This window comes from Poromitra crassiceps (genome assembly GCF_964638095.1).
Source record: "Poromitra crassiceps genome assembly, chromosome: 28".
Taxonomy (NCBI): domain Eukaryota; kingdom Metazoa; phylum Chordata; class Actinopteri; order Beryciformes; family Melamphaidae; genus Poromitra; species Poromitra crassiceps.
This window is the reverse complement of record NC_139651.1, coordinates 12,748,427-12,762,161: the sequence shown is the minus strand read 5'-3', so window position 1 is coordinate 12,762,161 and position 13,735 is coordinate 12,748,427. Positions and strand designations below refer to the sequence as shown.

The 13,735-nt window shown below is 44.0% G+C and overlaps 2 protein-coding genes across 2 annotated transcripts; one reads left to right on the top strand and one right to left on the bottom strand.

The window, feature by feature from the left end:
- Positions 1–1,146: 1,146 nt before the first annotated feature.
- Positions 1,147–7,306, top strand: LOC310799888 (uncharacterized protein F13E9.13, mitochondrial; the record flags this gene model as incomplete). Its single annotated transcript, XM_083662491.1, has 6 exons — positions 1,147–1,219; positions 1,349–1,431; positions 1,573–1,753; positions 2,725–2,875; positions 3,674–3,801; positions 7,116–7,306. 6 exons carry the CDS (start codon positions 1,147–1,149, stop codon positions 7,304–7,306), a joined length of 807 nt encoding a protein of 268 aa, XP_083518617.1.
- A 182-nt stretch (positions 7,307–7,488) lies between these two features.
- Positions 7,489–13,457, bottom strand: LOC310799649 (tumor protein p53-inducible nuclear protein 2). The gene is made up of 4 exons (XM_083662242.1): positions 13,325–13,457; positions 11,088–11,208; positions 10,232–10,415; positions 7,489–8,745 (listed from the first exon to the last, which is right to left on the bottom strand). The coding sequence occupies exons 2-4, from the start codon at positions 11,197–11,199 to the stop codon at positions 8,517–8,519; spliced, it is 525 nt and encodes a 174-aa protein (XP_083518368.1). The 5' UTR covers positions 11,200–11,208; positions 13,325–13,457; the 3' UTR covers positions 7,489–8,516.
- Positions 13,458–13,735: the final 278 nt, after the last annotated feature.

The window sequence follows — 13,735 nt, the reverse complement described above, 5'->3', positions numbered from 1 at the left end:
CACAGCGACAACATCAATCATCCATTTAACATGGTCACAAGTAAAGTTATAAAACAGCCTTACAAACTTTTAATGCATCATCCATATTACAGCTTGCTGTAGCTTAGCATTAGCTTAGCTGGGGAAAAAAGTTGCAGCTGAAATCAGATCAGCGTTTTGGTTTGGTTATTTATCCATGTACTCACCTCAAGATTCTGCCCTTGAAGTTCACTCGTATCCACGGCTAACAAATGATGGTGAACTATAATGTGCAGGCCTAGCTTAACGGCTAGATAACTTGCTCTGAGAGGAAGGTAGTGTGTGTGTCCAACAGGCTGCTGGTTCCTCTGAGCTGAGCTGGCGCCTTCTAGGGAACAGATGACTTGAGGCATCAACGTCAGGGAGGAGGCGATTTAACTTGGCGCTAAATCACCCACTGAAGCCAGTCTTAACAGCCTATTTTCAGCTCCATTCAGCACTAGTTCTGCCCTTGTAACACATGCAGAGTAAATACGCTTGACAACGTTGATGCTGTGTGTACTGGTTGAAAGGAAAACGAAGATTTTACACATTTTGCCGGTAATAGGGGCGTGAACGTTAGAGTGACAGCTGAAGGGGGCCGGGCTTTGAAACAGGAAGCGCACAGCAACCGCGTGGCTAGTCTGTCAGATGTAAACAAAGAGCTGTATTCCTCCAGAATAGCAGGAAAATAAAGAGATCGCGACTAGATTGTTTTGAGATAATGACGTTTTTCCATACTACAGGCTTTGGAGATCGCTGTCAGCCGCTGTCATCCTAGACGCATGTATTATTTAGTCCATAAATTAACCATGTTAGCTTCTACCAGCGCGGTTCTTTCAGTCTCAGCACTCTGCGGGTTGCCATATTTGCTTCTATCCCCCTATTGTATCCATGAAAACTTTTTCCAACTCTGCCTAAAATATTTTCCGTCTTTTCAATTCCGGTGATGGGGTGATATGATGTAAAACAGTTCGTTTTCTTTATGCCATGTTCGATATTGATTTTGAGGATGACTATTTATTTATATTGATATTTTGAACGTTAGTCAAACAACCCTTGACCAGTCACGTGACCCTCCTGCTAACCTAGAAGCAAAATAGTTCCCAAGTTGCTCTTAGTACATGGTTGGTTTTGGAAAACACGACCATGAAGTTTTTGGACCTTTTTGGACGCTTAAAATCTGTGGTTATTGGAATGATTCATGTTCAAGCCTTACCAGGTAAACTGAAGTGAGCAGAGCAGAGTGACCCTTTGTCCTGTTTTTAATGTAGAATTCAGCCATCGTGTGTGTGATCTGATCATGTAACCAATGCGATCCCAGATGTAAACAAGTTGCTCTTTCATCCAGGCACACCTTTGGGTGGCATGAAGATCTCCCACATCATTGAAGAAGCATGCAGAGAGGCAGACATCTACCACAATGCAGGGATTGTAAGTGGCTGCACAAAGAAGCACTACTGAGCCATTTGACCTGTTTCTGAGCTGTTATGTCACAAATCTGTTTCTGCGCTGTTTTGTGACAAATCTAGTCAAGACAAAACAATCACCATTGCTTGTATACCCCTCTTCCAGGACGGCCTGATCATCGAGAACATGCATGACATCCCGTACTCTTTCTCTGCGGGCCCCGAGGTGTGTGCCTCCATGACTGCAGTGTGTGCCGCTGTGAGGGGCCTCTGCCCATCGCTGCCCCTCGGAGTGCAAATCCTGTCTGCTGCAAACCGGCCTGCATTGGCCGTCGCTCTGGCTTCAGGTTCATACACAGGCTTTGCATCAGTTCCATCACTGTAACTATAACTCATCAGCACTGTAACTATAACTCATCAGCACTGTAACTATAACTCGTCATCACTGTATGAGGCTAAATACCCTGCTTGTGAATTGTTTGCAGATGTGCTACATCAAGACTAGCTTTTGGATTCATCATCCAAGTTAGCAGCCTATAGCTCTTAGCATGCTATAGCTTTTAGAATAGAATAGAATAGAATAGAATAGAATAGAATAGAATAGAATAGAATAGAATAGAATAGAATAGAATGGGATGGGATGGGACGATATGCTTATCTCAATATGATTCAACATGCAATAGTTCATGATTCAATACAACCACGACACAATGTAATAAATTAAAACGACTACAAAGTCTGACGGTACAGAATTAGGTTTATTTCTGACACAAATCTTTCTAGCGACGGCATTGGCTTACTAGAATGTAAGCAACAATTAAAAACTCTCATTGCAAAGTGTAATATTTCGATGGAGAACTTGTGAAATTGGGAAGGTGAAATATTCTTTCATCTTTCCGCTTCACGATATGTATTGTCACATTTTTGTATTGTATTTCGATATAGATCGCCCCATCCCTAGAATAGAATCAGTCATCTTTGCCCAAGAGTCAACAGGGTTTCATACCAGCCAAACACTACAGCAGCTGAGTTCACTAGGTAGCACACATTCAACCAGAGAGGGGGATCTAAGCAGTGGCATTGCTGTAGTTTCTGGATTTTTTGGTTTGGACTAAAAACCCGCATAATTTTGGGTTACGATAGTGCATGGTTGAAGACCTTTGAGACATCATAGAAATGGATCATTGAACAAAGGTTGGCTACCAGTCAGAGTATCTTGTAGAACTGTCAGCCAGAAATAACAGCATACAACATGGTGCCTGTGTGGACCAGTGAATTTCACATGCTGATCATTGTGTATTGTGTTATGTGGTTGTAGGTCTGGACTTCATCAGGGCAGAGGGGTACGTCTTCTCCCACGTGGCAGACGAGGGCCTTCTGAACGCATGCGCCGGAGACCTGCTCAGATACCGCAAGCAGATCGGTGCTGAGCATGTCCAGATCTTCACTGACGTCAAGAAGAAGCACAGGTGACGTGAGATCATCGTCAGTGCCGCTTCGTCAGATAGTGGAACTTTATGATGTGGATTTAATACTTGGAAATTGTGTCATATATTACTATCTATAATTACAACACTTGTAGTGATGGCATGCACAAATATCAGTCATCCTTTCTAATCATACTGATGCAAGTGGCAAAACCACTTTGACTCATGCGATTAGTTTGGGGTCAGTGCACACAAATAATCAACATTTAATCATATTTTTCTCCATTAGAGCAACCAAGGTCCTTATATGTCTGAAATCGGTTCAAAAGCAGGTTGCTAGACTATGGGTATCAGGTGTATGGGTATCACAAGGTATGACAAATCTTGTATATTGTTCCTATGCTTAATTGATTGATTGATTGATTGACCATTGATTGATTGATTGATTGATTGATTGATTGATTGATTTATTGATTGATTGATTGATTGATTGGTGCCCAACCCCCATGGGTTTACAAGACACAACAATAAAACATCACAGCCTCTATCAGCCACTTTTATTGGTGAAGTAAGTTTGCACATACAATGATTGGGAGGTATACCCAACCCAGACATGGTGGGTTGCTCCTGATGGTCGTGTTAAACACAAACAAAGATGAGGAAAGAAGCTTATACAAAATGTAAGGACATAGGTCTCGTCTTGTCAGTCATCATTGCCCTGCTTGTCCCTCATCATGCCTGAGGGTTGAGTATATTTACCATGTTTTCAGCTCACTGTCCACCAGAACTAAGAGCACCTCAGTTCACCCCCGTGTGTGTTTCGTATATGTGCTCCCCCAGTTCTCACGCCGTAACGTCGGACGTGAGCATCGAGGAGACGGCCCGCGCCGCAGAGTTCTTCCTCTCTGACGGAATCATCATCACGGGAACGGCGACGGGGTTACAGGCAGACCCACAGGAGCTCAGAGGTACAGCCACCAACAAAATGTGTGTATCCAGTGTCTTTATCATCAGGTTCAATTGTGATACATTTTGATGTCTCTGGTCTTCTAGAAACTGCCGACACCTTAATGCTTTGCAATACCGAGTTCATATGAATACCGCCCGTGTGTTATGCGAAGACAAATATGTTGACATAGACATATTTAGAAATGAATGCACCAATTAGCTTAATTGATGAGCATAATTAGTATAACTGCTTATGCTTAATATGTGATGGTGATTATGGCAGGACATGAAGCAGGCTGAGTGCCTCTTGTTTGACAGTTGTGGAAGCGCTGATTGCCCTGACAAGATGCATTTCCATTGATGTGATTAATTCACTCATTGTGAATGGGGGTAAATCTATCCTTGTGTCAGTGCCCTGTCTGTCCACCAGAGGCCGCCCTTCTCTGTAGCAGAGGCGGTAGCAGGATTCAATGGAAAGAGTTCCTGTCAGCAGTGTTGTTCACTGACCACTTATTGGTTGGGATGGTTTACATTCACACCGGCGTTGTTTAGTAGTCACCCAATATGGCACCCGTGTGAAGCCTGCGCGCTCTGTGCATCGGTTTAGGAAGGCTTAGCGTCTACTTTGGCCATGGATGGACAAGAAACAATCTCATTCCCTCTCTCTCCCTCTCCATCTCGCTCACACACACACACACACACACACACACACACACACACACCGTCTTCCGTTGTTGGCCAGGTGAAAATGCCAGAGTGTCATGAAACTCCAATGGGTGGAGACTGGGGAGTGTTCATCAACCCCCATTTTGTGACGTGGGACAGTAAAACTCTTACTTACTGTGCCTAAAAATGAAAGAATGATCTGACATCTGAGGGATTTTGAAAAGGCAGAATAAACACAGGTGCAAGCAAAACACTAATGAGCATTTCCAAATTCCAATCATGGAAGTTGGAAACCCTCATTAGTGTTTTGCTTGCACCTGTGCCGTGCGGCCATTTACACCTGGCTGGCGCTAACATGCGTTTTCTGTGATCAGATTGCAATCAGATTGTGTTTTATCACTTGAAATGCCAGGTGTAAACACCCCCAAAACGCATTGAAGAAGGATTGCAATCTGATCGGTAGGGGTGGGGGAAAAAATCGATTCACCTAAGTATCGCGATTTTTAATGTCACGATTTTTTGGATCGATCTTTTATTCCAGAATCGATATTTTTTGTGCTTGCAGTCAGGCCACTCACTGAACAGCAGGCCAGGCGCCGCCTACTGGTTTAATAGTGGTTTTATTACTTTATTAGTTAGTCTGAAGTAATAATTACACTTCAGGGTTAAAGTGGGTGCATCTCATTGTAAAATTGGACTTCAAACGGCCCAAATCTGGCTTCAAACGGCCCAAATTTCACGCGCGTTGGCCCATATCGGCCTGGCCTGCTTGGTATCTAATGCCCGGCCTGAATTATGATCCCAGTCCGCCCCTGTTTTTAACTATATCGCCCAGCCCTACTCATGATATATAATATACAGTCTCTAGTGTATGATTCAACTTTTCCCATGTTCTAATCTAGTGTAAAAAAGCAAACAAACTGAAAAAAGAAAAGAAAAAAATAAACAAAAATCGCAATAAATCGTAATATCGAATCGCAATAATCGTAGAATCGCAATACTTAAGAATCGCAATATAAATCGAATCGGCACCCAAGAATCGTGATAGTATCGAATCGGGAGATAAGTGAATCGCCACAGCCCTACTGATCGGCCAAACCACCTCCGGAGGTGGTCAGGGATGCGTTGTGTACACATTGAACACAAGAGTAAATGCAATGTGTCCTCTCGATCTGGATACACCAACTTTATGCGGATTGAGAGGACACCCATTTCTGCAATCAGATTGCAATCAGATTGCAATCACATTGCAGAAAATGCATGTTAACGCCAGGTGTAAATTGAATCAGTGTGAAGTGATAAAATAACAATCTGATTGCAATCTGATCACAGAAAACGCATGTTAGCGCCAGGTGTAAATGGCCTCTTACCCTGCCTTTTCGACACAAAATGGCCCCCGTGAGAAGGGTCTATTCTCACATTCACGATGCCACCCAATCATCATCCATTGTTGGTGATGAGGACTAGACGTTAAGCCAGTGTCCATGGAAGCTGTGAGGCTGTCTGTTTGCCCAATAGAAAGGTAGCCAGGTTTGGCATGAGGGTGAGTCCATGTCCCCTGTCTGCACCCTGGACCTTATCCCCTCTAACAGCCTGGCTACTAATACACACAGCAGCCTGCTATTTTAAGCAGACAGGGCAGACAAGACTGTAAACACTTGAAGCTAGACAGGCACATGGACACACGCACACACACACACACACACACACGCGCGCACGCACGCACGCACGCACACACACACACACACACACACACGTGTAAACAAACGTTTACACGTGCCCCCCCCCCCCCCCCCCCCCTCTCTCTCTGACACAAACATGCAGGCACAGGCCAGACAGAGTGATACTTGAGCTCACATGCCAGTTTGGAGGTTAGCCTGTACAGTCAGTGTCCAAAGTCCATTGGGTGTATATCATCATCAGCATCATGTAGCAGTTTATTTAGCTCCTATACTGGGCTCTGCAGAACCCTGCTGTGTGTGGCTGTCATACATACAGTACACAACACTTCTCTGTGTGGCTGCCATGTAAAAATGCATGTTGTTAAACGCATCGTGATCAGGATGTGGTCAGATCTTCCTGACCACTTCTGAAGTTAGTCTGGCTCACTTGTCTTCAGATCTCTTTCACCCCATTTACACCTGGTTTTTAAATGTGACCATTATCCAGATACCTGATCCAGATACAGGTCGCATTTAAAAGCCAGGTGTAAATGGGGTGATAAAAGATTGTGTATCTGGATATGTATAGACGGTTTTAACTTGACAACAAAAACATTCTAAATTGAACCCCCGCTCACTTCCTGTTGCAGTGTTTGCTATGGACATAAAAGAAAAAAAAACATTAAAGTGCAGGACTGACCATTCTGTGAAAACCGTCTATACAGCTGAGCGGCGAAAACAAAAGTAACGATGTCGAGTGAATATTTCTGCAGTTTGCCGAATGCTGAGAAAAAGGAAGTGCTGTGGGGTTGCACTCTGGTGAAAACCGTCTATATACAATTGACTTGATGTGAAGATTTTGGTCATACTCAGTTATATTTCATTTATCCCCCAAATGGTCCTATCTTCATCTAATTTACGTCAGTTTGATACTAGGTAGATACAGCCAATGTATCCTGCATTGTAGGTTTTAACTGTGATGCTTACATTCCTGCTTTGTTTCACAGAGGTTTCCCAGTCTGTAGGAATCCCCGTGTTGATCGGCTCAGGGGTGACCTACGACAACGTGGAGCGCTACCTTGACGCAAACGCCATGATCATCGGCTCCCACTTCAAGAAGGGCGGCCACTGGGCCGGCGCCGTCGACCCGGAGCGCGTCAAGAGCTTCATGGGCAAGATGCATCAACTTCGAGAATGAGACCGTTCTTGTTTACTGTTTTGGCAGAAGACAGTTTGTGTGTTGAAATGTGCCACTGTATGCACAACGTGAAGAAACGTGAATTTCCTCTTAACATCCAATTGTGCTTTGTCATCATAGCAAGCTATATAATTGTACGACCGAATAAATGACATACAGCCACCAACTTAAGAAAACAAGATTTATTTGCCATTTTTTTGTACATTTTATAAATACACACAAATACAAAAACATAGTAATCCAATGTATTTACAAGCATGTCTCGAAAATGAACAATTTGTGTAACATGGAAAAAGTGAGTACCCCACTGCAAAGTATAAAATGATATAGACTCAAACATTAACAGTGGTTTTGTAATCATTCCTTAATATGCAGAATCCATTTCAAACGAAAGAAAAAGAAATCATAGGAAATGACAGTAATTCATATAATATAGTTGTGTTTTCACATGGCTTGGTGACTACAGGTCACCTCGGTATGAAATTAGCTTTAGTCACGACAACGTCTAAATCTAAGGCACGCCATAAAACATACCGAATACAACTGAGAGACATCTTATCAAAATGTGCCATAAACCAATATTGATCAGTCATACACACTAACACGTTCGCACACTTCCAAATTCCTAGCCCTACCTTTACTTAAAGCTACAGTGCTGAATCTCAACTCAAACAGCTCAATTGTTCTCCTCTGACACTGTACACAAAGGCTTTTAAATCGATAGCAAACGTGTTGCTCATGCTTATCGAACCTGAGGGAGCGACTATTTCATTCACGGTGTCAGGAGATCAGGGGTCGTCGTCAGTGGTTTCTCACAGAGTGGGGGGTTACGTTGCAGGTTGCCTACATTAACGCCAGACTGCACATCATGAAAACTCATGTTGCTGTGGTTCAAGTGGTTGTCGATGACGTTCATTTGACACACAGGGGGAAGTGGTGAAACTCAGAAGCTAGGTGCACTAGTTAACTCGCAATGCAGACGAAAGTTTGCTAGGTGAAACTTCAGTAATCCAATCTGTCTTGAAATGCAATTTGGTTATTCAATAATGCTTTCAAATGCATTGATAAGATTATAGAACATAAACAATGCAGGGAAAGCCTATGTGATTGTGATTCACCCTCTAGAGGTGAAAGTGTGCAGCACACTGGGGCTACCTATGGAGGCAAACCAGAACGCGCCCTCACCAGCAGGCCGAGTCATCCGCTCTGCTTAGTAGTTGTAGAGGCGCTGGCAGGGTTGCTTGAAGTGGCCGTAGCGTTTCTCTGCCGGGGAGAAGCGCATCTTGGCCAGGTTCTGCCTGTGGAGGGCGCTGCGGCTCAGCTTCTTGCGCTCGGCCTGGGTCATCGCCCTCTGGACGTCCAGCAGTTGGACGTTGCAGGGCAGAGGGACGCCCCAGGCCGCCAGGCGCCACGAGATGTGCCGCCTCACCGCTACCGGCCTGGACAGACACAATCAGAGGACATATCACTACCGGCCTGGACAGACACAACGAGAGGACATATCACTACCGGCCTGGACAGACACAATCAGAGGACATATCACTACCGGCCTGGACAGACACAATCAGAGGACATATCACTACCGGCCTGGACAGACACAATCAGAGGACATATCACTACCGGCCTGGACAGACACAATCAGAGGACATATCACTACCGGCCTGGACAGACACAATCAGAGGACATATCACTACCGGCCTGGACAGACACAATCAGAGGACATATCACTACCGGCCTGGACACACACAATCAGAGGACATATCACTACTGGCCTGGACAGACACAATCAGAGGACATATCACTACCGGCCTGGACAGACACAACGAGAGGACATATCACTACCGGCCTGGACAGACACAATCAGAGGACATATCACTACCGGCCTGGACAGACACAATCAGAGGACATATCACTACCGGCCTGGACAGACACAATCAGAGGACATATCACTACCGGCCTGGACAGACACAATCAGAGGACATATCACTACCGGCCTGGACAGACACAATCAGAGGACATATCACTACCGGCCTGGACAGACACAATGAGACGACATTCTTATATCAGATTATAACTTCTTCTTACAACTTCCTCTTTCAACTTTCTCAGTCCTGGCCGGACTTCCTTTACGGTACATTCAAGACAACTAGGAACTAGGAAACGCCCTACTTCTGAATAGGAAAAATACATTTGAACAGCCCTTCGACTTATAATTCCTAGTTGGAAACCAATATAGAGACAGTCCGCATGTCTGGGAACGCCCACAAAATGTTAAACGGCTGGCGCGCGAGTGGGGTAAAACCACCGATATATCTCATGGGCTGACTCACCAAAAGACGGTGCTGCGGCTCTAAACTACATGTTTGGAGGTTCTAGAGCAGAACACAAGACGTCTGCTCAGATGTGCGTTTACTGCGGTGGTTAAATCCCCGATCGTGTCTGCCTGGGCTGGGCTATCAGCTAAATTCTAACTTTGCTGAATGGATAGAACGGGGGATTTACCCCGCCCCCAGGCTAACCCAGCGTCTATTGTGGGCGTTCCTAGAGCCTGTATGGGCGTTCCCAGACATGCGGACTGTCTCTATAATACTTCCAGGGTTGCCACCTCAACCATTTGGAGGTGGGAAGTCAAGTTTGAAAGTTTCCCAGTTGTCTTGAACGTAGCATTACCTCTTCTTGCGAGACCACAGTTTTGTAAAGTCCAAACTTTCAGGAGCTAGCTAGCCATGTAGCCATCGAAAATTACCATAAAAGACCAGTGTTTCAGAGTTATTATTAATAGCTGGAATACACTTGGTAGCTTGATCCCATAGACTTGCAGCAATTGAGCTAAGCTAACTGTTCCTATATATTCCAGAATAGGTATGGGAAGGTTTAGGGTCAGATCCTCACAATTATAGTAAAACAAACTAAGTGCAAACTAACCTCGGAGAGTCCTCATCTTCATCTTCAGACCCCAGCTCCTCCTCTTCCTCCTCCTCCTCCTCCTCCTCCTCCTCCTCCTCCTCTCTGCTGGGCCTGCGTCTCATCTGGTAGACAGACATGCTGGGATGCTCAATCAGCAGGTCCTCCAGAGGATCAGCCTCAGGAGCCGACAGCGGTCCGTTGTCTGTGGAAGCAACAACCCAGTACAACCAGTTCAGTATGGCCTCTTCATCCTGGTATATTATAAGCTGTGGCTGACACCATTTTTTATTTACTTTTTTCAATGTTTATCATCAATGTTATTTCATTTCAAATGTCAACAACTGCAGTGGTCGTCGACATGGTCAGCTATTGAACCCTATTCATACCTCATTGCCATTGCTAGTAATTAGGGCTGGGTGATATGATTGAAATCACTATCTCGATCATCACAAAGATGTATTTCGTTATATCGATATATATCACGATAAGGCTCATGATGCAAAATCTTGTTAAATCCAGTGAATGCTGATGGGAAAAAAAAATCTAATATTCCTTAAAAAGTTTCAAACTTCCTTCTCATTCAAAAAACAATAAAAACCAATAAAAACAAAGTTTAAAAAAGTTTCATACTTCATATTGTGTACAAAATAAAATGTTTTGAGTAAAATTTGTTCATTATCATCAATTCAGACAGCAGAATTGTCTCACGATATCCCCAAAAATCACCATATCATCACGATATGATTCCACTGAAAGACGATAAAAACAATAATATTGAATTATCGTCCAGCCCTCCACTAGTAATTCATTATTGGTCATTTTCATTGACCTTATAGATGTGAATAGCATTTTCGGTTGGGAGGTTATCTCTCACCTGGGAGATTAACAATGACCCATCCTCCTTCCTCAAACTCCATCAGCTCCTCGTAAGTGTCGTCTGCCGCCTCGGTGTTCCCGAGCAGGTGAGAGAGGAGCTTACCAATCATGGTGTCGATCTGAAAACAACAAGAGCAGGGTGTGGTGTGAGGGGCGGGGTCATGTGTGAGGGGCGGGGTCATGTGTGAGGGGCGGGGTCATGTGAAGGGTGGGCGGGGAAAGGAAAGGACTGCACTGAAGAGATTGGGGTGTAGCGGGGCGGGGTGTCAGTTCAGTTTGACTGGTCAATGGAAGGAGGATTCAATATTGTGAGACAGTTCTTACAAAGTAATACTCTCTTACTCATACTATTTCCCATTATTTTCCACTCACACTGTAGTTAACGTTTGAAACTGCCACCTACATACAGTAGTTTAACCCCACTACTGTTTATATTACATTTTATTATTATTATTTCTACTGGTTTTATAGCTTATTATACATTCTGTTTTGATGTTTATATTCTATTTTTCATTTCTTCCACTGCAGAAGTATATTACTTTTGCTGCTGATTTCTCCATGGTATCCACTGAATAGGTGTGGTGAGTTTTCTAGTCCTGAGATGGTGTCAAATGCTGTTTCAGAGGGTTTCCAGTTTCCATCAATCTTTGCCATGAAAATGGACAAATGACCTCAGTGTCAAGATCCTCAGTATCTGCCCTCAAACGCCCACACTTGAGTCCTAATGCTAACCTTCTCTTTTGGCAACAAAACACCCAATGAATGCATATAGATATAGACCACAGCTGTCCCAATGCCTCCATCCCTGCTTGTGTTTTCCACTCTACAGACGGCAACGGCGCACACAGCTCCCCCTTGAGGCCGTCCCTGCCACTCTCTAACAGACCTGCCTCCAACTGAACTCTTTGCTCCTTGGCATACATCCCTACAAGTGGCCCATGTCACGTCAGCATTTAGCTCTGTGTCAACACACGGTGGAGTGTGTGAGAAACTGAAATAGAGGAGGCTAAGTTGTTACGGGACAGAGTGATCTGGGTTAAACAACCTCCAGCTGGATGAAGCAGCAGCGACCCCAGAAGAACTGCAGCTGATTGACCTTTTGTCCCTAGTTGATGACCCTATCCGGGCGAGGCACGCACACACACACACACACACACACACACACACACACACACACACACACACACACACACACACACACACACACACACACAGACACAGACACAGACACACACACACACACACGATGGCATACATGGCATTCCTCACTGGGAGCCCTTGCTCTTCTTATAGTATCAAGTTAAATTTAGCCTATGTTTCAGGACTCCATGTTTGTTTGGGCAATCATGTTGTTATGGTAACAACTGATCATAGTCAAGATACATCAACCATAACCCTCTGGTAATAACCCTTCTATAATGATTCATCCAAACCAAACCTCTATAGGCTATATCCACATCATGATACCTTACCTAACAGCCTAAGTGCAACTTATGAAAGCCTTGCATCAGCTGATATACTGAAAACCCGCCTGTTGAGTTTCATCAAAACACAACCCACATGTCAGCTGTGACTCATTTCATACCAAATTGGGGAAGAAACAAAAACACATAGGCTGCACCTTGATGGTATTCTTCACCCCATGTTTTGTTGACATCTCTCAAAGTAGCCTATATTCCAATAGCATATTTTGGCTGCTTATAATATATTATTTCAAATGAATGTCACTTGCATGTACGAATACACATTTTGCTCAATTTTGCCTTGCCTTTTCCCAACAATTTATGTATTTAGTGTATAATTATTAGTAGTACCTAGTGACACGAATATTATCTTTGTTTATGTTGAGACAAACAAGGGGGAAGTCCCTAAATAGGTCAGTGTTTTTGTTTGTTTAATGTGTCTATCCTGTGCTTGTTGGTGTCTGAAAATCTAATGTCAAAACAGCCTCCCTGCCAACAGACACACATCATCGACATCAGCTGCGCTTCAGATGGTAGCCTATTGTAGGTTATAGAACATTGATGTTGCTGTAATAGCCTACTTATACCCGTATGAGTCAAGAAGAAAATGCAGACTTGCAGTGATGACTTCTTTGATTATATTCCAATTATAAACTCAAGGCTGCCTGGCAGGGAGACAGACATGACAGAGAACAGAACAATAGGCAGACAGAGAGAACATAAAAAGCCAAGCCATTATCGCACAATGCAAGGCGAACAGAGGTTGTATTACCTGACCAAAATAGACGTCGTCTTTTTCTTTCGGGTGTGACCGTTTCACAAATTGTGTCCGACGGCTATCAGTTGCAGTTCTTCATGGATTTGTTTTGATCTCAAACTTGTTTATCAGTCGAAGTCCCTCCCCCCCAGTCCCAAGACGACGTCAGCAAATCCTACCAAATGAGGCGGGGCCTGTTTGCGTCACAGTTTTGCCTACTGCTAAACCCAGAGAACAAGATAGTTCACCTCCTAATCCAACCATAGCATATGTTTTTGGCTGCGAAACCTCGTGTGTTCATCTAGCCATTCAAACTTTAAAGGAGTCACCTCACCACTTTTAGGATTATGACTGACCGATTGTTTGAACGACTGTCAGTCATTCACAGATTTTATGATACCCAGGTGCTTAATTTATAGCTCAGGC